General features: G+C 43.6%; 1 protein-coding gene across 3 annotated transcripts in view; it reads left to right on the plus strand.

Annotated features, from left to right (window-relative positions):
* The window catches only part of CCBE1 (collagen and calcium binding EGF domains 1), a 141,419-nt gene that overhangs the window by 105,444 nt on the left and 11,100 nt on the right, over positions 1–24,875 (plus strand). For all 3 annotated transcript variants that reach the window (XR_014517255.1, XR_014517256.1, XM_083466154.1), the window contains exons 3-6: positions 11,707–11,759; positions 16,692–16,826; positions 18,751–18,888; positions 23,829–23,932. Coding sequence is in view for 1 of the 3 variants with exons in the window: in XM_083466154.1 (XP_083322280.1) it covers positions 11,707–11,759; positions 16,692–16,826; positions 18,751–18,888; positions 23,829–23,932 (430 nt within the window). In the remaining 2 variants the exon portion in view is untranslated. The remainder of the gene's footprint in view (positions 1–11,706; positions 11,760–16,691; positions 16,827–18,750; positions 18,889–23,828; positions 23,933–24,875) is intronic.

Raw genomic sequence — 24,875 nt, forward strand, 5'->3', positions numbered from 1 at the left:
CCAGTGAGGAGAGAATGTGCTCAGTTGGCGTGGAATGCTGACTTTGACTGCTGGAAGACAGAAAACGTGGGGAGAAAGAGAAATGGAATACCTAAAAAGGCATGGTTGAATACCTAAAAACACAGAACAGGAGCACTCCCTACTGTAAAGTTTTGTTGCAAGTTCCACTTCTAACACCTCCTGGAGATTGTGCAAAAAGCCTTCAGTGCCACTTAAAGGAGGTCTCTAGAAAGTGACCTGTGTAATTAGCACACTGACTACATATATTAGCCTTTGCCCTCCAGACATCATAGACTTGTAGAATTTTAGAGTTGGAAGGCACCCTGAGGGTCATCTAGTCCAACCTCCTGCAATGGATGAACCTCCACTAAAGCATTTTAGACTACAACTCCCATCAGTCCCAGTCAGCAAAAAAAAAAAAAAAAGGTAAAGGGTGGTCAAGTCCAGTCAAAGGCGACCATGGGGTGCAGTGCTCAACTCCCTTTCAGGCCGAGGGAGCCAATGTTTGTCCACAGACAGCTTTCCGGTTCATGTGGCCAGCATGACTAAACCACTTCTGGTGCAACAGAACACTAAAACCAGAAGTGCATGGAAACGCCGTTTACCTTCCCGCCACAGTGGTACCTATTTATCTACTTGCACTGGTGTGCTTTCGAACTGCTAGGTTGGCTGGGGCTGGAACAGAGCAACGGGAGCTCACCCCGTCGCAGGGATTCAAACCGCCGAACTTCTGATTGTCAAGCCCAAGAGGCTCAGTGGTTCAGATCACAGCCATTGTGGAACCTAAGGCGAAATAGTGTGGTTCCCATGAGATCACTCATCTAGGAACTGAGCAAAGCCACTAGACTTCCTTAGCTTCAGCAAGTTGGTGGCCTCATGTGCCTTCAAACTGACATGCTTTACAGGGTTATTGCAAGGATTACCAAAGGAATGTAAATGAGAGGCATGTTAAAAACACTATACTACTCTATTCCCCCTTCCTTTTTCTTGTTTCTCACATTCTGCAGGGTGCGTGTGTGTGGCATAAGTGAACAAGAACAAAGCAAGTGCATTTCTAGAAACAATCTGAATAATTAAAACAATTTTTGAAAAGCGATGCATTTTTTAGTCTGTCCTTTTTTGATACTTGAAAAATACTTAATTCGTTCTGGAGGTCCGTTCTTAACCTGAAACTGTTCTTAACCTGAAGCACCACTTTAGCTAATGGGGCCTCCTGCTGCCGCCGTGTCGCCGGAGCACAATTTCTGTTCTCACCCTGAAGCAAAGTTCTTAACCTGAAGCACTATTTCTGGGTTAGCGGAGTCTGTAACCTGAAGCGTATGTAACCTGAAGCATATGTAACCCAAGGTACCACTGTACTCTGAATTCATTGTCATAACTAGCATATCTAAAGTTAAGTTGTCAGATCTGTCTTAATAACGTCTCCCTCCAGTGATGTTAATGTTCAAAAGTCTATAATAAATCTGACATCTGTCACTGAAGGAGACATTAAGCAAAGTATGACCCCCTCCCTTTTTCTTTTTACATTTTTCAGTCTGTGGTCTGAAGCGTAACCTCAGCAGACTGTAAGTAAGCAAACAGTGTCCATGGGAGTCTGTTGGCCTGTCTCGAGAGAGAGAAGGTAGATTCTAAATGGCATCTTGCGGTTTAAAAAGAGCATCGCATTGCAGGGAAATGCCAAGTTCCTTCATTCATAACCACACTAGATCAGGGTCATTTGAACATTTGTTTCAGATAAGCATGAATCTTGGTTACACTATTGCCACCTGGAGTTGAAGCAGTTGGAAAAGAGAATTCCCTGAAATTCTTGCAAAGAAAAATTAGAACCCAGAGATGCTTGCACATGCAGAAAAATAATAATTTCACATTTGTTTTTGATTTGCTTTGTACCTATTTCATGTATTCCATCAAAATTTTACTTTTATTGTGGGATGTCACATTTTCCAAGCACTCAAAACCACAGTATTTTGTGAAAGTTTTCAGTACCTACTGTCTTGGACAGCTTTAAAGGAGGAATAGGCAAGATCATGGAGGGTGTGGGGCTTTCAATGGCTGCTAGTCACAGGGGCTGTGTTCTACCTCCACTTATCAGAGGTGGTACGCCTCTTAAAATCAGCTGCTGTTGTGCACAGGTCCTGCTTCTGGGTTTCCCATAGGTATCTGATTGTGATATTAAGTCGTTGGCAACCCAAATTTTAGCAGCATTTGTCAAGGCTCAGATGATTTAGACTAGTGGCAGCAAATGCTGTACATGCTATTCAAAAAATCTCTTAGGGATCTGCATGGAGTATACACAAAGCCCTACCTGCTTTGGGTGCATGGTTGTTCCTGCATGTTACTGGCAAACTTGCAGTTGATTCAGCCTCTAAAAAGCTGCTATAATGCTTCAACCTCTAAGCCTAAATATATGTAGCTGAAATAATAACATACTATTATCCTTTTGATCTCTTCCTTCATTTCCCCTGACTCTGTTGTCCCCCAATGGGGCAGGGACCTTTCGTTGCTGTCCTTGTACATGGGCGATGCTATGTTTCAATATTGCAAACACTAAATAATTTCCCAATAATTTATATAATGCTGTTTGACTTTTTCAATAAGTTTAGAATCTATTTGGGATACTGCCAGGCTTCAGCTCTGTCTGGTACATTTATACATTCCTCAGGCTCACTCTTCTCTTCTGTGTTCCTGTGTACAATAGGTGTTCACGTGTGTCTACGTGTTGTGTGATTCGATTTTTATTAGTGTTTGAAAGGCAGTTTATTAGCCGTTGCTTGTGCAGCACGTTTGTGATCTTGCTGATGAAAGATTCTGCATTAAACTGGAGTAGAGTAGATTTAATAAATCTAAAAACCCACCAGCGACTTGTTGCTGTTTAACTCGGTTGACCTAGCAACAGAGCCGCAGTCAACTAACGAGCTCCAAATTCCTCCTTTGGCACTTTGTTCATTAGTGGAATGGAATTATGGCTTTCTATCTAGCATGCATTTTTTCTGTGAAACTGGAGTCGCAAATGAAGAGTCATGGAAGTTTAAGAATTCCATGAGAGTCTGGACAGATGTGCAGTAATTAGTACTGGATTTTGGCTCACCTTTGTTTAGACAAATAGCTGACAATGTGCCATCAGCCAGGCAGTCGATTTATGAGCTTGGAAAGAAAACTGGCATGGAGACTAATTGAGAATTGGATGGTGGTGGAAAGAACATTTGCATTGTCCCCCTGCGTTGTGAACCTCCAAGCATTTCGGTTTCAGCTCTGGCTATATAACAGAAGACCACTGTGGGGAATGATAGTGGAAATATAACACACTGGGTTCTTTCTAATGCTGTCCTTCCATCCATGGAAGGTTTTTTCATCCATCAGAGGCTTTTGTGAATGGAAGGAGGACAGAAGAGATTTTCAGAAATTTCCCCTTTCTCCTGCAGTCTCTGTTGCTGTCCTGGCACATGCTTCAACCTTCTGGAGTAAATTTCGGGGGTGCAGTGGAAATGGGTGGAAAAGCAAAAGTCACCTACCTCTTCCTTCCATTCAAGGAAGCCTCCACTGGATCAAAGTGCCTTCCATGAATGGAGGAACACTTGGATGCAGCCCATTGACTGTAGATTGACAGCAGACATTTATTTCAGAACTTTGATACATATCTCCCAAGAAACAGCCAGTAAAAAATGGCTCAGCATTCAATTAGGCCATACCAAATAGCAGCAATGTTTTTTTAAAAAAAAAATAAGTGTATGAATTATTGCTGAACTCCCACCAGCTACTGGTTACTTGACATGCTTGCAAACACAGATGGTCGCTATTTGTTCATACAGGATTTTGGCAAGGAGGCAAATGTCTCAGTGGGATTTTTGTGTGTGGAGTTCAGATAAATAAGCATTTTGGTGACCTGCAGTTCACTGAATAATTATGAGATTATTCTGAATTCAATGTGCTGTACCTAAAATTATACAAGATCAAAAGTATTACATCCAGATCTCAAAATCCCTATGACCAAATATGTTTATACTGTTTGTCAGTTATAGATATATACTCTTTAAGGTACCCAAGGGATGGACCCATAAATGACTAAATAAGAAACATAATTTTGGGGGCAAAAGTTATGCTTTCAAGAGTGGCCTAAAATTCCCATCTTTGCGTTTTTGTGCTATTCACAACCTCATCTGCTTTTTCTTAAGGTTCTTCCTTGTTCCTTGATCCACTCAATCAGGGTTCACATTGCAAATGTGATGGTGTCATAATGCCTTCGGGCAATCAGATTTGTGCTATCGACACCCAACCCAAAAAAATCCACTGAAAAAGGAATACTGGCTATATTTGCAAATGTCTTCTCTCCACTTCCAGTGTTTTGACTTAACCATATAAGAAGAGTGTTTTGGATGTATCATGGGAATTGGGGTTGCTTGTGTGTAAACCTCCAGCTGTTCCAACTGCTTAGAGGTGGTTGCGTCTTTCCCTGGCTGAGCAGCCCTTTCACGCAGCTGGCTCAGTCGCTGGTAGAATCCGTCAGTGGGTGTCTCCTAAATTTCCTCCAGCATAAGAATTCCTTAACGGATAACCTTCTCCTCGCCTCTCTGCGCGGAAGCCTTCTGCGCAGAGTGGGCGTGCCAAGCGGTGGTCCTCCACTCTCCTCACTGACTTCACTGGAAGAGTCTCGGAGCCTCCCCTCCGAAGTGCTCTCTGCCTCTCCCTTCTTCCTGGTGTCACCTGAACTTCTTTCCCCAGAGGACGTCCTCTCTCTTCCCTTACTGGTTCCCTCTCCCGGCAGAATCTGGGAGCCTAGCCTCTCCACTCTGCCCCGATGTCAGTTCCCTGACAGGATGCTATCTGGTATCCAAACAAAATGGCCAAGGCATGTTTTCACTTGTTGGTTCACAGATCAGTGGCCACTAGGGACTGTTCTGGACTTCCTTACAAGTGTACCTGTGCAATATATGTGTTACCAGACATGCACCTATCACTTTCACATTTTACATTTCCGGGGTGCATATTTAAAATAATGTTACACGTCACCCGCAATCTCTGCCGAGCAGTGAATTTGTGATTTTGCTCAGATTCTAACCTTTTACTGAATCTAGAGGTTTGGGGCCTTGCCTGTCCCCCAATTTATAACATCATCTTAGGTATACACCTAAAAACTGTAGTTTTATGAAGAGGTTTTGAGGGACTTAAAACGCACAGTTGCTCAGAGCCACAAAACAGGCATTGTGTTTGATGTTTTGTCAGATCAATGACAGCCTGTTTGCTAACTGTTATGAAAATATAGTTGTGTAATTTGCTCAGAAAATGCCTGTCAGCCTTGTTCTTCTTGCCTGACAATAGGTTTTGTCAGGAAAATAACTCTGCTAATCATCGACTTCGGTGTCAACCATTTTGATAAATTGCTTCTGGGAAACATAACTGGCGTGCCGAGTGCCATGGGTCACTTCAGGCCTTGCATTTTAGAATTTCACATATGTCAGATTAATTTCAAGGCAGCCACACTGTTTTCTGTGTACTGGAAACATTACCTATCCAAGCTTCTTACACATTCAAGGCACGATGTAGTGCCTGCTGCGTTTAGAAATGGCAAGTCCTCAAAGGTTCAAAATATGGGCACTTGGAAGGAACAGAAAGCCAATATTACTTCACTAGCTCTTTGGTTTTGCAATCTCTCTTCCCTGGAAGTTTCTTTTATAATGATTTTAGAATGAATTGATTTTAGAATGCTGTATTATTTTACTGTTGTTAGCTGCTCTGAGCCCGGCTTCGGCTGGGGAGGGTGGGTTTTAAATAAATTATTATTATTATTATTATTATTATTATTATTATTATTATTATTATTATTATTTTCCATGGTGTAAATCATGTCTGTGGTGCAGCTAAGGTAAAGGACCTCCGGACAGTTAAGTCCATCCCGTCAAAGGCGACTATGGAACCAGCGTTTGTCCACAGACTGCTTTCCGGGTCATGTGGCTAGCATGACTAAACCGCTTGTGGCACAATGGAACACCGTGATGGAAACCAGAGCACACTGAAATGCCATTGACTTTTCCACCGCTGCAGTACCTATTTATCAATTTGCACTGGCGTGCTTTCGAACTGCTAGGTTGGCAGGAGCTGCGTCAGAGCAACAGGAGTTCACCCCGTCATGGGGATTCGAACCGCTGACCTTCTGATCGGCAAGCCCAAGACACTCAGTGGTTTAGATCACAGTGCCACCCGCAGCTAAACTCAGTTTTGTCTGCTGGGGCTCCACATACTCTGCTGAGACATTACACTGGTCGAAGCATGGTGAACTACCAACTGACTTCCACAAGCCCCAAACAACATCCTGGGATATATATATATATATACGAAAGCATATATATATATATATATATATATATATATATATATATATATTTCTGATTGTCTGAACCTTTCTGATGTTCACATATAGCAGTAGCCTAGTTTATCTTGGATCGTGGATGACTTGTGAGATAGTAATCAATGAAAAATGTCTCAAGAGATATCCTGCTACATGTTACTGTAGGCGGGATGGAGGAAGCAAACAGTCTTCTTGGTGCACCCTTGAAAGGTCTTCCTCCTTCCTTTGTTTTTCTTAAAGATAAAACTTCACAGCAGCATTTTACAAGAAGGTTTAATGAAGACCAGTGTTTGCAAAACAAGGCAAAACTTCCTCCAATCGCCCACAGCACCAGACATCCTAAATTCATTAAGAAGAATTTGTGCTCAGCTTAATCTTTGAAACCGTGTAGGCCAGAGTTTTGCTTTTTACATAGTTTTGATAGTCTGTTGCTAGTTTGAAAGGGTCAGTTCTTACAGCCAAGGCTTGTAGCCCTTTGGACACTTTGCAGGTTCACCTGCGTCACTGACTTTTAGAGGAAGCCTGAAACTCTGAATTGTTGGTTTACGATGTTAGTGGGAAATTGCCTTAAAGCCTCATGTGCTATTTATGTTGGCTTCGACTTGCTGTTAATGTGGAAGAGACAGCAGGGCATTCTGGGAAAGCAAAAGCATCTTTACGAAAGGTACTGTACCTGTAAGGCTCATCATTCAAACCAAGCAAAAAAAAGTGTGTGTGTGTGTGTGTGTGTGTGTGTGTGTGTGTCCCCTTCTGGAATGGATGGCATTTATGGGAAGTTAATCTGCTAATATTCCCTTTGCTAATCAACCCAAAATGGTTATATGAACACACCCTTAATGCTCAGTAGGGAAACTTACGTTTCTAAAAAGCCATGATGTTATGTATGAGGAACCCAAGTCATCTACTCAGACTTCGAATAGAAGCTGATGGGGCAATTCAGGCTGGAGTTGCAGAACCTCTGATTTAACTCCAAATGGACAACTTGCTTCAACCAAGCTGAAATCAGGTCTTTTCATCTCTGTTTGAGAGCTCCAAGGGCCAGTCTTCTGTCTTGAAGCCTCGTGCTCTACTTCCTCTCATTTCGCTCTTTCCTGGCTCATTGCCTGGACCAGTCATCCAGCAATGGGGAGCATGGGGTCTCCAGATGAAAAAGCAGTTGCCTCTTTAGGTGCTTAGTGGTGGTTGCCTCTGGGGATTCCTGTGCAGGGCTGGATATATATTAAAAATATTAAAAAAATGTCCAGTAGCACCTTAGAGACCAACTAATTTTGTTCTTGGTATAAGCTTTTGTGTGCATGTATCTGAAGAAGTGTGCATGCACACGAAAGCTTATACCTAGGAAGGGGCCCCAGAAGTGACTTTAAATCCACCCATTGCTAAGATCACAGAAAGGAAGGTCGTGTCTTGCAAAGACCTGGTTTTTGCTGACCAATGTTGAGAGATCTATATCCTTTCGAACATCTAAATTTCTTGTGAAGGCTTTACAAATTCGTGTAACAAAACTTGAGGGGGGAACAGGAAATGATTTGTCCACTAGGGGTTGGGGAGTAGAAATGTTAACCATTATTGGTAGCAGTATTCCTGTTTTTATTATTATTTTATGTGTCTAATGGCTGCTTGTTAAATAAACCACAATAAGTCAAACTGACTGACTGACTGACTTTAGTCTGTGTTGCTTTAAAAAAAATGGTCTAGTAGACCAAATTTCAGTCGCACGACTCAGATTGATTACTTTTTTGTTCTGTATATTTCAACAATCCCAAAGTCAGTAGCACAGATGCTGTAAAAGTGTGATGATCTATCATGGAACAGCTCCACTGAAGAAGATAGCAGTGGTTACCAAGACCTTGTTGCTGGTTCTGAAGGGGTCCCCATAGCAGTTCCAGCTTCAGGGCCCCCAAAATGTACGTCCACCACTGTCTAGGTCAGAGTCAAAGCTGCTACTCAGGTTGGGAGTCATACGCCCTGCTAGATCAGACCAATGGTTCTTCAAGCCCAGCATTGAGGGTGGCCAGCCAGGCCCTCTGGGAAGTCCACAAGCAGGACATAAAGGCAATAGCCATCTCATAATATTCCTCCTCAGCCCTGGAGTATTTGGGTGTTTATTAAGAGGCCTATCTGTCTTAGGTCTGTCTTCTATGAATTTTTCTAATCCCATTTTAATTTTTTATAAGCTAGTGGCCATCACATCACGTAGCAAAAAAATCCCATAAATTAGCTATGTTGTAGTCTGAAGAATGATTCTCTTTTGGCTTGTCCTGAATTGTCTGCCAATAAGTTTTGCTAGATGGCTCCAAGTTCTCGTATTATGAGTTTGGCGCGGGGGGGAACACTCTATCCACTTTCTCAACACCATGCATAATTTTATAGCTCTCTGTCTTAAGACTTGCGGTTTAAGGGGCAGAAGGTAAACTCGCAGTCCTTAGTTTGACATCTGATTTCTCTAACCACATCTGCAAGATGTTCTGGAAACCACACTTTGAAAGGGGGGGAAAGCTAGGTCATTTGCTTAAAGTGTAATTTAAGAAGAAGCTGGACTGAAAAGGTTACTTTTGGTTTACATATACAAGATGAAGGTTTCCACTGCGTTTAGAGTCTCCTCTTGCATAGGAAAGCAAGATTTATACCCACTAAGGCATCCATTAAAGGGCCACCATGAGAGAATTGCTAGTGAGCTATGAAATATCAAACATTAACAGTGAAATACTATGCATGTTCACACAAAAGTGGTCTTGATGGGGCTTAATCCAAAGTAGGTGTGGCTAGCATTGCATCCTAAGGTTTACCAATTTATCTGGGATTATGCTCCATTGAACTCAATGGGCCTTACTTCTGAGCAGACCTGCATAGGATTGTTCTGCTTATTATTTAAAGCTCCTGTAAACTCAAGTAACCACCCACAGAGAAAGCTCTAACTTTGCCTTCTTCAAATCTCTGTGCTTCACACAGTCCCATTTTCAATTATGTTTTTTTCCTTTGATTGATTTGTACATCCTATTATTTTTCCCTCATTCTCATAAATGAACACACACACACACACACACAAACATATATTTTAAAAAATCATAAGCATCTGTTGGGATAGTCAGTTCTGCCCCCATTTGTTGCTCATGGAGCCAAAATGTCAACAATTGCAAATATGTGGGAGGTATCAGCAGACTTGGGGCAACTTCAGATTTTTCAGAAATACAAAATAACAAACAAACAAAAAACTGGGTAGGGGTTGGCCACAGAAACACCCTAATGAGAAGTGAGTGTGTTCCATGCCCATGGAATACTGACTAACTGTCAAGAGGTGAGAAACAGAAAACTGGGAGGGAGGGGAAATAGGAGTCAACAGAAAAGGAAGAGGGACAGAGAGAGATGTGGGTATAAAACAGGTAGACGGAACCATCTCATTGTACGGATTGGTCATTTCATTGTTCATGCCATGATGTTTCTTTTAAAATTTCCTCAAGAGCTAGAAGTGAGAGCTTCCCATGGAAATCAATGGGGAAATTCAAGATTTTAATACTACTGGGATTAGGCGCCAGGGTGTCTGCTCCCCCCCCCCCAAAAAAAACAGCCATTAGAGGACTGAACATGCTCATTGGCCACAGAACGATGAGTATCTGTTGGAAATGGAATGGGGAACTGGCTGGCTAATCATATGCCCTGCCGCTGACCTTTAGCCCTTCCCCTACGAAAGCAGCATAGGATAATTCTGAATCTTGCTCATACCTAAAGGAACCTCTTTCCAGATAAGCAGGACCACATGTTATGCTACCCCTCTGCGGACTGAAATATGTTATTAATGTCAACTCTTGTTTTCTGCTCTCTTTAAATCATGAACGTCGTTACGACAACATTAACTTTTGCAAGTCTCAGTAGCTGAACTTTTGTTTTCCCACCAGTCTGCTTTCAGACACCCTTTATCAAGTTAGGCGTTCCTGTGGAGCACAGGTTTAGGTTTGTTTCTAAAGATGCATGTACACAAGGCTGGCTTCAGCAGCCATCATGCTTCGGCAAATACCATGGCCTTAGGACTCACAACTGACAGCTGCCTTGGGCTCCCTGTTCATTTCTGACATGCCACTCCAAGCAGTGCTGGGCGGTAGGGCGTACCTCTGGAGGCCGCCATTTTAGTTTCCCACTTCCACAAAGGAGTGAACAAGCTGGGGCATTGTGGGAAATTAAAATAGTGGCAGAACCCAGCCATCTAGTACTGCTGCTGCCCACCGCATGGTAAACCTGCCAGGACCCATTGACAGGCAAGAGGGTTTCATGAACAGAGGACACCTGGCCCACGGCCCCCTCACACCTGGAGCCAGCACTGACTGTACAAATGGTAGCTGGAGAAGGATCTTAGTTGCAAAACGTTTTTTGCAATCCGTCTGTCTCAAGAGACAATGGAGTGTGCCTCTGGGGGTGAAGTCCAGCTGCCACATTACCAGCAGCAAAGTGACCTCCCCAGCATAAACAGTGAGCAGGCTGGTCTATAATTTCTCCCTATGGCACATTGTTGTTGATGATGTTGTTGTTTCCCCCTATGGCACCCTGTTGTTGTTGTTGTTGTTGTTGTTGTTGTTGTTGTTGTTGTTGATTTGAATGGGGGTGCCCCCTCCCTTCCAGGGAGCATTCATTTGCTCCTGCGGTCAATCTAGAACAGTCTATTTTATGGCTTCAGAATTCTACCATCTCATTTTCCCACTTTACTGTGGTAGTTTCAGACCTGCATTTGCATTCATGTCTCCCATTTGTATTTTGTTCTGAGGGTTATCCTTTTTTTGTTGGGGGGGTGAATTAACAGGATTTGTCCCTGGAATAGGCCCTGATGTTGGGAAAGATTGAGGGCACAAGGAGAAGGGGATGACAGAGGACGAGATGGTTGGACAGTGTTCTCGAAGCTACTAAGATGAGTCTGGCCAAACTGCGGGAGGCAGTGGAAGACAGGAGTGCCTGGCGTGCTCTGGTCCATGGGGTCACGAAGAGTCGGACACGACTAAACGTCTAAACAATAACAACAAATATATGATTTAATCATCCAAACCCCTAAACAGTTTACATAATATTGTTGTAAGCTGCCTCAGGCCTTGAAGCAGAGGAATGGGAATAAATGTTTTAATGCAATGCAATGCAGTACTGTACTATACAGTACAAGACAACACAACATTGCAATAATGAAGTAGCTTTAGCTGAAGCTGTTGCTTGCATTACTGGACTTTCTGAAAGTAATACAGGTAATGTCATAAGCTATGCCTACTTGCTTGGGGGAAAGGCCATTGAATTCAGTACAACTTATGTTCAAATAAACATGGATAGGACTGGGATCTTAATTTACTAATTCCATCTAATAGATAGTTTGTCTGTTTTTGTCTTTTTAGGAAAAAGTGCTGTAAGGGTTATAAGTTTGTTCTTGGACAATGCATTCCTGAAGGTACGTTCTTAATTTATTATTACTTTCCAACACTTATCACTACAGTGTTTCTGTCTTCCTGTACTATAATAAATATGGGCTCAAATATTTGTTTCTCTACATGCTTACCTGGGAGTAAGTCTCACCGAACTCAGTGCGACTACCAAGTATATATACATTGGGTTGGGTGGTTAGTGAGTATAGACCAGGGATAACCAATGAGGTGTCCTCCAGGCTTTGATGGGACTACAGCTCCCATCATCCCTCACCACTGACCATGTTTACTGGGGCTGATGGGAGCTGGGGTTGACCAAATCCAAAGGCAACCACATTGACTACCTCTGCTATGGAAAATCATCCAGTGGCTGCTGTCGTGTCTCCAGTCACCATTATAACTCCATAATTTTAGACAGTCACTAGACGTATCTGAGCTTGACGATGTCTCCTTTGGCTTCATAACAGTCTCCACATTATAGGCCTTCAAAGTCATGTGAATAAACCAACCCAAATTTACCATTTCAGTTTCTTACTTCAACCATCTCTTCTGGGGATGGATGGTAGGTAGCCGGGCGTGGAGGTGGTAGGGCTGATAGGACGTCACTTTTGGGTGCTGCTGCTGCCTGAGACAGTGCCCTCCCACCCCCAATGGCTGTGTCTGGATACCTGCTTCCTACTCATGCCTTAGATCAGCCTCTGCTATCCAGAGAGCCAGTGTGGTGTAGTGGTTAAGAGCGGTGGACTGGTAATCTGGTGAACCGAGTTCACGTCTCTGCTCCTCCACATGCAGCTGCTGGGTGACCTTGGGCTAGTCACACTTCTTTGAAGTCTCGCAGTTCCACTCACCTCACAGAGTGTTTGTTGTGGGGGAAGAAGGGAAAGGAGAATGTTAGCCGCTTTGAGACTCCTTAAGGTAGTGATAAAGCGGGATATCAAATCCAAACTCCTCCTCCTCCTCCTCTTCTTCTTCTTCTTCTTCTTCTTCCGTTGTTCAGTACCTTGCAGCTGCACTGCCTTGACAAAAAAGAACTTGGCTTTTTAAAACACCCTCCCTGTTTTCTATTATTTATTGTATTATTACCCTGCCCATCCTCTCCAAGGATCTCACCTCCCTGTTTTATTCTCATAACATCCCTTGGAGGCAAATTAGTGACTGGGCCAAGATGGCTAAGCATGGATTTGTATCTGGGTTTTACCCTAATATTTTTGTGCATCACAACAATTGGCTCTAGCAGACATAATGTGCCACCCAAATGCCGTCTTCTCTTCTCTGGCTCTGCGCTTCACCTCTCCCCTGGGCCCACCCCTTGGAGTATGTCAATCAAGTATGTGGTTTTAAAAGGAACGGGAGTGTTAATTTTGCACCACCTTTTAAAATACTGCATAGATGAGCTCAGCTGGCGGTTTATCATTTATTAAAGTTTTACACTTACTGTGTGATATTTGGAACAGTAGTGTTTTATGGGCTGTGTGCTCTCTGCTTTGGCAATCAAGGGCTGATCTTGTACCATTATGAACATTAGGCTGCCAAGACAGATGCACATGCTCAACTCAATGCACTCTTTTGCCTCTTGCAGTCAACAAAAGGGATTCACCTTGGCTTTATCAGGTTGATTTATTATTGGCAGATGTGCTGCTTTAGCAGCTCAGAGTCCCGGAAATCTTGGCAGCCAGACACAGAGCTGATAATGCACTGGGGCAAAACCAAACTATGAATAAAAATCTTAGCAGGTGAGCAAACTCGACCTATCTTGGCTCAATGCTGAGAAAACACTTGGAATCGTTTGTTCTGCAAAATCGAGCTCCAAATGGGATAGGAGCATTCTGACAACTGAGATGCATTTTGAGTCCATCGTGGCTGCACATTGTGTCCAGCTTCAATTCATGGTGCTGGTGTTAACCTTTAGAAACCTTAAAAGCTTGTGACCTGTGTATCTCAATGACCACCTTCTTCTGTATGTGCCTCCTTGCATACTCTGATTGTCTCCAAACTCCTTCTTAGGATCCTGTAACACCACAAGGCACACTTGGTGGTGTCCAGGGACAGGGTCTTTTCTACAGTGGCACCTGCTGCATGTAACGCTTTAGCAAACATACAGCATCAGGCCCCATCACTGTACTGCTTTTGACGGCTAGTGGAGACATGGCTGTTCATTGCTTAAAGGGGCCTTAGGCTTAATATTCCCTTTGGTTCTAACATTCTGAAGTTTTAATTCTGATAGCTGTTTTTCTATTGTTACTGTGGCCTTGGGTTTTATGCTAATATTTTGAATCATAGAATCATAGAGTTGGAAGAGACCACAAGGGCCATCGAGTCCAATCCCCTGCCAAGCAGGAAACACCATCAGAGCACTCCTGACATATGGTTGTCAAGCCTGTGCTTAAAGACCTCCAAAGTAGGAGACTCCACCACACTCCTTGGCAGCAAATTCCACTGTCAAACAGCTCTTACTGTCAGGAAGTTCTTCCTAATGTTTAGGTGGAATCTTCTTTCTTGTAGTTTGGATCCATTGCTCCGTGTCCGCTTCTCTGGAGCAGCAGAAAACAACCTTTCTCCCTCCTCTATGTGACATCCTTTTATATATTTGAACATGGCTATCATATCACCCCTTAACCTCCTCTTCTCCAGGCTAAACATGCCCAGCTCCCTTAGCCTTTCCTCATAAGGCATCGTTTCCAGGTCTTTGACCATTTTGGTTGCCCTCCTCTGGACACGTTCCAGTTTGTCAGTGTCCTTCTTGAATTGTGGTGCCCATTGATTTACGATGTAAACTGTGAATTGTTCTGTATTTTATAACTGTTGCCTTTTTTTATTTTAAAAAAATCACCTTGAGTTTCTTCTGAAAAATAGGTGGGATAGAAGTTGTTGTTCTCATTTAGCAATGAGAAGCCTGAGCTGCGATGGAGCTCTGTTGCATCATACACAGTCAGCACAACTCCTGTAAGCTTGGAACTGTAAGCCTCAAAGTCGATTCTGGATGCGTGAAGCAAAATAAACATTTGGTGCTGTAGTTCACAGAGTGATGGTTTACATGTTCTCTCCCTCTTAAATGGAGATTAGTTCCATGCGAGAGAGAAATGTCATACTTGGAATGCCAGTCATGGGTGGATGCAGCTGCTAATGCCTGCAAGCTGGTATATTACTTTTCCAGTCTAGCCCAATGAAAGGAGGGTGCAAAGACCCTCTTCCCTTGGAGAAACGCCCCCATTGGCTGAATACGTATAGTGGAGGCCATAGAAAGCAGCACAGCAACACCATATCTCCTCCTAGCTGCCCTGTATCACACAAACCATAGCATGATTGTGCCCTATGATTCCTTGTCACCACTAGCAACAGCCAGGGAATTGGAGGTGAGGCAGGGAAACTTGCAGAACATTAAGCATCTTCAGGCAGTCTTCCTGAATGCCTAAAGGGGCAAGTGGGAATGCACTCCACCTGGCTACCCCCTCACTGGTATCTGCACCACCCACAACACCACCCCCATATCAGTTCCACACATGACCTTCATGTGGGTCTGAAGAGAGAATTTCCATGGCCTTGGAATCCTGCCCTCAGTCTGGAACCCTGCATGGTTAAGGGGTGGCCCATCAAGTCCAGCATCCTGTTCAGACAGCGGCCAACCGAAAGCAGGACCTGAATGCAACAGCACTCTGCTCATCTGTGACTGCCTCTGACAATGGAACCCTGGAGAGCCACTGCCTCCTGAAATCTACTCTCAAAACCCCAAAGAGCTGTTGCCAGTCAATGTAGAAAATATTGAGCCAGATGGACCATTAGTTTGGCAGGCTATAAAGCACCTTCCTTTGTTCCAACAGTGTGTCTCCCCTCTTTCAGCTGATCCTACTTATCTCCAGTTGCATCTTTTGTTGTTGTTCAGTCATGTCCGACTCTTCGTGACCCCATGGACCAGAGCACGCCAGGCACTCCTGTCTTCCACTGCCTCCCGCAGCTTGGTCATGTTGGTAGCTTCGAGAACACTGCCCAACCATCTCATCCTCTGTCGCCTCCTTCTCCTTGTGCCCTCAATCTTTCCCAACATCAGGGTCTTTTCCAGGGAGTCTTCTCTTCTCATGAGGTGGCCAAAGTATTGGAGCCTCAGCTTCACGATCTGTCCTTCCAATGAGCGCTCAGGGCTTATTTTCTTAAGAATGGATAGGTTTGATCTTCTTGTGGTCCATGGGACTCTCAAGAGTCTCCTCCAGCACCATAATTCAAAAGCATCAATTCTTCGGCGATCAGCCTTCTTTATGGTCCAGCTCTCACTTCCATACATCACTACTGGGGAAACCATAGCTTTAACTATACAGACCTTTGTCGGCAAGGTGATGTCTCTGCTTTTTAAGATGCTGTCTAGGTTTGTCATTGCTTTTCTCCCAAGAAGCAGGCGTCTTTTAATTTTGTGACTTCTGTCACCAACTGCAGTGATCATGGAGCCCAAGAAAGTAAAATCTCTCACTGCCTCCATTTCTTCCCCTTCTATTTGGCAGGAGGTGGTTGTCCTTGTATCCTGTAATCCACTAAATTTGGTTCTGGAAATAGCATTGTAGAAGTGTACAGTGCATTCACTAAACTGTATGCAGCTTCTCCACAGCCCAACAGTTACAATCATCTATGGTTCTTAGCTTAGTATATTTCTTTTAACCACCTTTTATTCACAGAGAATTTTCTTGAGAGTCCCCCCCCAAAAAAAAAAAATATCCTGAAGGTGATGGAAGAAAAATAACAACATTGTGTAATTACATTTATCTTATTTTTCTTCCAGAGGTATCTGCTTCTTTGCCTGTTCTTTTGTCACACATAGCAATCCAGTGTAAATAAAAATTTGAGGTCTACGTTTTCTTGATTAGTAACGGGAGTACAACTACATTGGTAACTGAAGGACAAACACTAATTTCCCAAATTACTTTTGCAGTGTTGTACAGCTGCTAATAACAAGCACATTTCTCTCTCGTTAGATTATGACGTCTGCGCAGAAGCTCCTTGTGAACAACAGTGCACAGACAACTTTGGACGAGTCTTATGCACATGCTACCCTGGTTATCGGTATGACCGCGAAAGGCACAAGAACAGAGAGAAACCCTATTGCTTAGGTGGGTGGAAAAGATTGCACCTGAAATCAATTCAAGGCTACTTGCCATAAATTCAAAGATATGGATATTAATGTGCTTCCAAAATTTGGTTAATTCAGATTATTATTGTTTATTGATTTTTGATACATTTTTCATCTGCGTTTCTGATACATTTCAAAATGTAAACAAAAATAATGTGAAAAGAAAAGAATCTCTGGAATAATAAAAAGTAACAATTTTGAAATAACAAAAACAACAACCAGAAAACGTTCCTTAACCGACTTCCCATCCTCTCCTTCCATTGTTCCTTTTATCTCTTTATTTTCCTCGCGTTTTCTTGGTTCATGCTGTCTATCACAACTCCTTATATAAACTCTAGTTATTTCTTACACTGCTGAGAATCTTACCATCCTGCTAGGCTGATTGTCTGCTTATCATACTTTTTCATATATTCAATAAAGAATATCCTGTCCTCCTATATCTTTTATCATTTTGATTCCTTATTCTAGTGTTCATTCCTGTTAGCTCTTCATATGCTAACAGTTTAATGCACCATTCTTCTTTTATTGATACCTTATCTGTTTTCCATTTTTGCGCTAATAACACACATGCAGCAGTTGTCGCATATAGGAACAAAATTCTCTCCTTTTTTTTTGTAACTTCTGTTGTTATTCGCCCCACAAAAATCTTCTGGATTTTTAGGAAAGGATTTTTAAAACATTTTTAAAAGTTCATTATAGGTCATTTCCTAATAGCTTTTAATTATGCTGCACGACCACCACATGTGATGAAAAGTTCCCTCTGCTACCTTGCATGTTCAACAATTGCCCTTTGTTGATTTTGGCATTTTTGCGAGTCTATTTTAACCCAGGATCCCAATAACTCCTTTTCAAACTGCGAATTTTGTTCCGCAAATCCATATTTTTTAAACTAACTTAAATGTTGCATTCAAGTGATGGTAAAGATCTGTCACTTGATCTTTTATCTCTCTATACTCTTTCAGTTTATATTCCTCCCTAGTGACAGTTAGCAAGTCTCTATATGTACTCCAATTTTTCTGTATATGTGACAGCCACATTGGTGTTTTCCTTTCTAATAAGTTTTTGTATTTTTCTCATACCCTATACAGGTTTTTCCTAATTAAGTAGTTTGAGAAACTCTCATATATCTTGGCCTTCCCGTACCACAGGGACGCATGCCACCCAAATTTTAAGTCATGCCCTTCCAAGTCCAATAGGTATCTGTTCTTTAGTAAAATCCATTCTTTCAACCAACATAAACATGATGTGTCAAAATATAATTGTACGTCAGGCAGTACAAAACCACCTCTCTCTTTAGTGTAAATCACAATTTATGTTTTATCCTGGGTTTTCTCCCATGCTAAATAAACTTAGATAGATCTTTTTGCCATTCCTTAAAATTTCAGATGTCATTAACTATAGGTACAGTCTGAAATAGGAATAGCATCTTTGGGAGTATATTCATTTTTATGACCGAAATTTTACCCAGCAATTGCATTCTACTCCAAATTTGCAGGTCTTTTTTTATTTCTTCCCAAACCTTTACATAGTTAATTCAGATTAATTCAGATGCTGCCTCCACCAACATGGCCAACGATGAGGGATGATGAAATTCAGAGTCCAGCATTGATCTGGAGGACCATATGTTCTCCATCCCTGATCTAGAGGGCCACAGGTTCTTGTCTAACCTGGCTGTCACTATCTCTCTGCAACTTAGAGGTATTTCCCATCACCTGCTGTCTGAACCTTTGAACTGCAGATGATGGGGGTTGAGAGTTTGGAATCTGTTGCATGCAACACATAGTTCCACTGAGCAGTAGTCCCTCACTAATCGAGTGCATTTAATGCAACAGTTTTAGGAAACCTTTATTTCTGATAGTTCCCTCCCTTTTTTAAAACCCACTGCGGCATCCATCCCCTTTCAGATATCGATGAGTGTGCCACAAGCAGCGAGCCTCTCTGCCCCCACATCTGTGTCAATACCCTTGGCAGCTATCGGTGTGAATGTAACGAGGGATACATACGTGAAGATGATGGGAAAACGTGCACCAAAGGAGAGAAAGGTATTACATTGCTGTTTCTTAAATTATTCTGGTGCGAAGGGATCCACTGTGCACTGATAAAATCAGTGAAAAGCTCCAAGCCTAAAGACCTGTGCTCAGAAGGAGGTGCTATTAAAATTGCATATTTTTCCCTCCAGATCAGTTGATTCAGAGGTCTTGCTATTATGTTCTGAGCTGGTTGTTCCAGCTCAGACTACATAGCTCTCAGCCATTCCTGGTGAAGCTGAGTTGCCAGATTGCATTGCTCTTCTGCATATGAAGCTGAAGTCATAGGTAAGCTGAACTATTCTGCCTTGTGAAGTCAGCTGAAGCTATTTATGCCCCTGGTGTGTCAGCTATCATTACTGAAAATGTGGTCCTTTCTTGGCTGACTTCGGTTTCCCTTCCCCAGTAAGAAAACGAGACTAGCTAAACCTTGTTCTTGTCCAGCAAATCACAAAAAAGCAGACAATCAGTTCCTTACAGACATTTTGAGGGTAGAGGATTCCCATAATGTTTGAATGTCTAAGATCCCAAAAGTACTCTTCTTGAGCCTCCTTTTTTTAATCCAGCTTTGCAAAACCGAGTGGCCAGGTGACAGAGTTTCTGCGCCTTTAACAGCTATGCAGAAGAAATATTTTAAGCAGGTATAATTCCAGTCCACCATACATGAGAACAGGATTTTCTCCCTCTGACTCTTAAGTCTACTGTTTGAAACAATCTGCTTAGGAATGCCATCTTGTGGCAGATAGAAGTTCATGCGCCATTGCCAGCCTACAAAAAAACCATTTGCATTGCAATAACCTTTCCAAAATAGCTGGCTTAAATTGCAGTGGAATTTAGGTCTTCAAGGCAGATCATCTGATAAATCCTTTCTTACAATGTTAATAATATACTGATTTTTTTAAATTAAAAACAACAACACAACACCAGTATCTCACCCAATCTCCAAAGATAACACACAGGATGGAGAAAATGAATTAGTGTGTGTTTGTTTTACAGCGCCAGAGGGATGAAAGCTGTCTGCTGCCCTTAGCCGTCTGTGAATTTGAGCTGCAGGTTTGAATATGGGGAGGGGCACCAAAGAAATGGACCATCTTTGTGACATGAAGATCCTATTGCATATTGTAGAGAGGGCATGGCGTAGCCACATAATCAAATGAAAACCAATGGCAGATAATACAAGACAGATGATAACATAAGCCTTGTGGGGTGGTGGGAATGCATTTAGGCACCCAGCATGGAAACAATGGGTAGAATTCAACATTGTGCTCTTTGCATTGTTTCATCTGCTCAAGCGTTTCCATTTGCCAGCTGAATAGGTCTCCCCACTCCCCAACCACCACGTGCTGTTTTGGGGGTTCTCAGGACCCCTCAGTGGCCCATTGTGGGGATATGGGAGCACAAAATGGATGTCCTTGAGCAGGGGTTCTGCTGATGGGGCTGGCTAGGTGAAGCCCACCTGAGAACTTCAAGCAAATGTACTGCCCCATCAAACAGTATTATCTTAGGAACTGCTGCTGCTGGGCTCATTTTCTTATTGTCTAACTTCAGACAAGAAAGGACCACATTTTCAGTAATGATAGCACACACACATAAGGTGTTTAGGTAGCTTCAGCCAGTGTGATGTAGTGGTTAAGAGCGGTAGATTCGTAATCTGGGGAACCGGGTTCGTGTCTCCGCTCCTCCACATGAGGCTGCTGGGTGACCTTGGGCTAGTCACACTTCTCTGAAGTCTCTCAGCCTCACTCACCTCACAGAGTGTTTGTTGTGGGGGAGGAAGGGAAAGGAGAATGTTAGCCGCTTTGAGGCTCCTTCGGGTAGTGATAAAGCGGGATATCAAATCCAAACTCTTCTTCTTCACAAAGGAAGAATATTGTCTATGACATCAGCTTCATATGCGGAAGAGAAATGCATTCTGGGAGCCCGGTTTCGCTGTCAGTGAGGTGGCAAATAATTCAGAAGCCTCTCAGTCCTTCACACTTCTTCTGTAGAGTTTGGTACAGAACTTTGAGAGCCTCGGCTTTCGTTTCCAGTACTCAACACTATGGAAGTTTCCAGTACTCAGCACTGTGGAAGAAAGCATAGGAGCATTGACTTATTTCAGCCTCTCTCTGTCTGGAAAAACAATTCCAACTTTTGGGGGGAGCAGAGTTTGCATTTGCATTATATCTGTTGTATGCTGAAGTTCGGTCCTCGTGCAGGGGATGGAAAAGCTTAGCAGGTGTGAAAAAGATGTGGTTTTGTATGACTAGGCCCTCATTAGTTCCTGCCCATCTTTCCTACATGACTGGGGGTCAGGCTCCACTTCTCCTGTGACTGTGTGACTCTTACTGGGTTCAGTGGTTTCATAGAATCATAGAATTTCCAGTTGGAAGGGACCCCGAGGGTCATCTAGTCCAACCCCTTGCAATGCGGGAATCCTTCCCACAGCTTCTATGAGTACAAGAAGCAAATATTCATTGGGCCATGTTCTTGCTGGCTACAGTGTCCTACTTGCTAAGAACAGGAAGTAAGCCTCTCCCTCAAGGAATTGCCACTTGACTTGCTCTGGTGTTGCTGCAAGTAGTCTCCCTTGGCAGATGAGGTGCCTCTCCCTTACTCTTAACTCCTTTGCCAAGGATGTGTTGTGGAAGATAAACTCATCCCTATACCTGCAATCCGCCAGGTCACCCATTGCAAGCTTTAGCCTTTGCTGCCGGGAACAAAGTGAAAACAGCCCTAAAAATTTTGCTACTGGCCAGGAAGCTACAACTGCTTGATGGCCTCTGCCCTCCTTTATCTGATTCTCACCCTTTTGCAGACCGCATCCTTGGGTTATGACCTCAGCTGCTGCCAGTGCAAGTTGTGGGGCTTAACTGATGCCTTTGTAGGGTTCTGGTGAATGTCAGAGGCTGCCGTGCCTTAATTTTCCAGCAGCTCCTGCGTGTCATTACGTCTTCTGTGCAAGCAGCACAGGGGGATGCAAGTTAGTTCTGGGCCTCAGACCCTGGCAAGGGATTTCAATGTAGCCTCTATAAACAACACACAGTGGATGTGGAACTTGCAGCTTGTTTATTGAGAAAGCCTCATAGAATCAGGTGGGTGTGGGGAGGAGAACTTGTAGTTCATCCCTGTTGAATGCAGGACCTGCATAGAATCATAGAGTTGGAAGGGACCCTGAGGATCATGTAGTCCAACCCCTTGCAATGCAGGAATATGCAGCTGCCCCGTACGGGGATCAAACCTGCAACCTTGGTGTTATCAGCACCATGCTCTAACCAACTGAGCTATCCAGGCTGAGCAGTTCAGGATGCAAATATGTAGCATTACTGGCAGGTGGTTGTCCCGCTTCTGTTAAAATACAGTCGTGCCTTGGACATCGAACAGAATCCATTCCGTAAGTCCGTTCGACTTCCAAAACGTTTCGAAACCAAAGCACGGCTTCCTGCAGCCGATCAGAAGCCCACTTGGACATTCGGCTTCCAAAAGAATGTTTGAAAACCGGAACACTCACTTCCAGGTTTCGATCGTTCGGGAGCCAAGGTGTCCGAGATCCAAGGTACGACTATACCTCCAACAAAGGAGAGCCCCTCCCACCCTTGCCCCAATTTACCTCTAGCCTCAACCTGATTGGTGCTGATAATTGCGTGTCCGAGACCCCGAAACCACCCCCTCGTTGATGAATAAGATGCAAGGAGACAGATATTAAAGGTAAAGGTACCCCTGCCCGTACGGGCCAGTCGTGTCCAACTCTAGGGTTGTGCGCTCATCTCACTCTATAGGCCGAGAGCCAGCGCTGTCCGCAGACACTTCCGGGTCACGTGGCCAGCTGCGTCTGGCGAGCCAGCGCAGCACACGGAAACGCCGTTTACCTTCCCGCTAGTAAGCGGTCCCTATTTATCTACTTGCACCCGGGGGTGCTTTCGAACTGCTAGGTTGGCAGGCGCTGGGACCGAGCAACGGGAGCGCACCCCGCCGCGGGGATTCGAACCGCCGACCTGACGATCAGCAAGTCCTAGGCGCTGAGGTTTTACCCACAGCGCCACCCGCGTCCCTTGACAGATATTAGGTTAATGCTATTGGGCAAACTTAGGCCACAACTTTATTGGTTACAGAATATAAGTGGTATTGGCTTAGGCATTGGAACTGATCCGACTATATCTGACTCCTGCCCGTCACGCAGGGAGTCCTCCCACCCTTGCCTCAATTTACTTCTAGCCTCAACCTGATTGGTGCCGATAATAAGAATTAATAAGTACATTCAGCACCATTTTTTCAAGAAGAAAAGCACTGAGTATATTGTGCCTTTCCTAAAGATTTAAAGCTTTGTAAAGAGCACCTTATTTTGATACTTCTTGCGTTCTCTTGTTATTCTCTGCATTTCAATGGCTCCAGCAATGTACCAGTAGATATTTCAGAGTTACTTTTTACTGCGATTGTGGCTCTGACCCTTTCTGCCATTAAGCATCCCATTGCGCAGCAAACATAATCAGTGGTGATAAAGGCCGGCTTTGTGCAAATTGCAAGCAAAAGGTCTCGCTGCATGAGATATTGGCACAATTTACAGCATACAAAAATTGGCCCTTGAAGGGGGATTATAAATCACTGTGGGTCCTGTACAGTAAAGACTCAGATAAAAGTAGAGAGGTAAACACTCTCCCCCCCCCCCAGTTATAAAAAGAGTTTTACAAAAGGGCATTAAGACCTGCTAACTGGAAACAGCTGCTGCTAAGACTGTTTGCAGCGAGCTTAGGCTGGATCTGTGAGCCTTTCATGGTGATTCACAACTGGGAAAGGTTGTTAATACCAAGGGCACCTCTTCCTCTCACGGAATGGCCAGGAAGGAAAACTTCAAAGGCTCATCACCCCAGCACAGCTTTCTTTGGCATTTCTCTTCCCTGCTTTGTTTTCTTCCTCTTGGGGGAAAAATGCATTGGAATATTTACTCTCTCTCTCTCACTCTTTTCCCCTTTTTGCAGGGTTTTCTGAGAAGGCTGATAACGTGGTGAAACCAGGGGCCTGCTGTGCCTCTTGCAAAGAGTTCTATCAAATCAAGCAGACAGTGTTGCAACTGAAACAAAAGGTACAAGAGTCAGTGGCGGAGGCGGGGGGTGCAGTCTACCCTGGGTGTCATCACTGGGGGGGTGACAAAATGACAAAAATATGAGTTTAATTTTTTTTTAATGGACTCACAAAACTTTTTAGTTCAGTCAACAAACATAACAAAATGCGGCTGGCACTGGGTGCCACACCACGGGGGCTGGCACGTACTGCGGGGCCTGCAGTGTGCCCAAGCCACGCGTCTCTCCTGGGAGTGACATGGTGGCTTGGGTGCTTGCAGGCTCCACACTGCCTAAAACAGCAGTGTGGGACTTGCGGCTGCCCTCCACCTCTCCCTCAACCGCCCTACAGCTGAGGGGGAGGCGGCGGATAGGATTCATACAGTGCCCCCTGCCCCCATAGCTGGCTCACCTGGCTGTAGGACCAGGCTCCCAAGCGGCAAGCTACGCCACTGACAAGAGCTGAGAAGAAAGACAAAATGGGCTTGGCCAGAATCAAGTTTCTAAATAAGATATTTCATTGGCTTGCTGCAGAACAATAAACCCAGATATAGAAATTCGGCAAGTGAATTTGTCTTCTAGGGAAACAGTGCAATCTTGTTCCTTGGAGGCTTAAAAAAACCACAGTCACATGGGGATGTTTTCATAAAAGATAGTTCAGAAGAATAATCTTAATTTAGGGCAATGAGTAGTCCTAGAACCAGATTTTCGGTCCCTTCCAGTTGACTGGCCAGTTTTACAAGAGTCAGTTTAATCACATTTTGTATTCACCATATTTTGGGGGTACATGAATAGAATCCCACATAATGAAGTTGAACTGTAAATACTTTTCACACACTATTTTCTGATGCAGGAGAGGTTAAATCCTCAAAGGAAAGAGCATGGATGCTAGATTATTTTATGGGCAATTATTCCTTTCAAAGCTATATAATGTGTCAAATTGCTGGGGGGGGGTGGTATCTACAC

Source organism: Podarcis liolepis (genome assembly GCF_965112155.1).
Source record: "Podarcis liolepis genome assembly, chromosome: 11".
Lineage (NCBI taxonomy): Eukaryota > Metazoa > Chordata > Lepidosauria > Squamata > Lacertidae > Podarcis > Podarcis liolepis.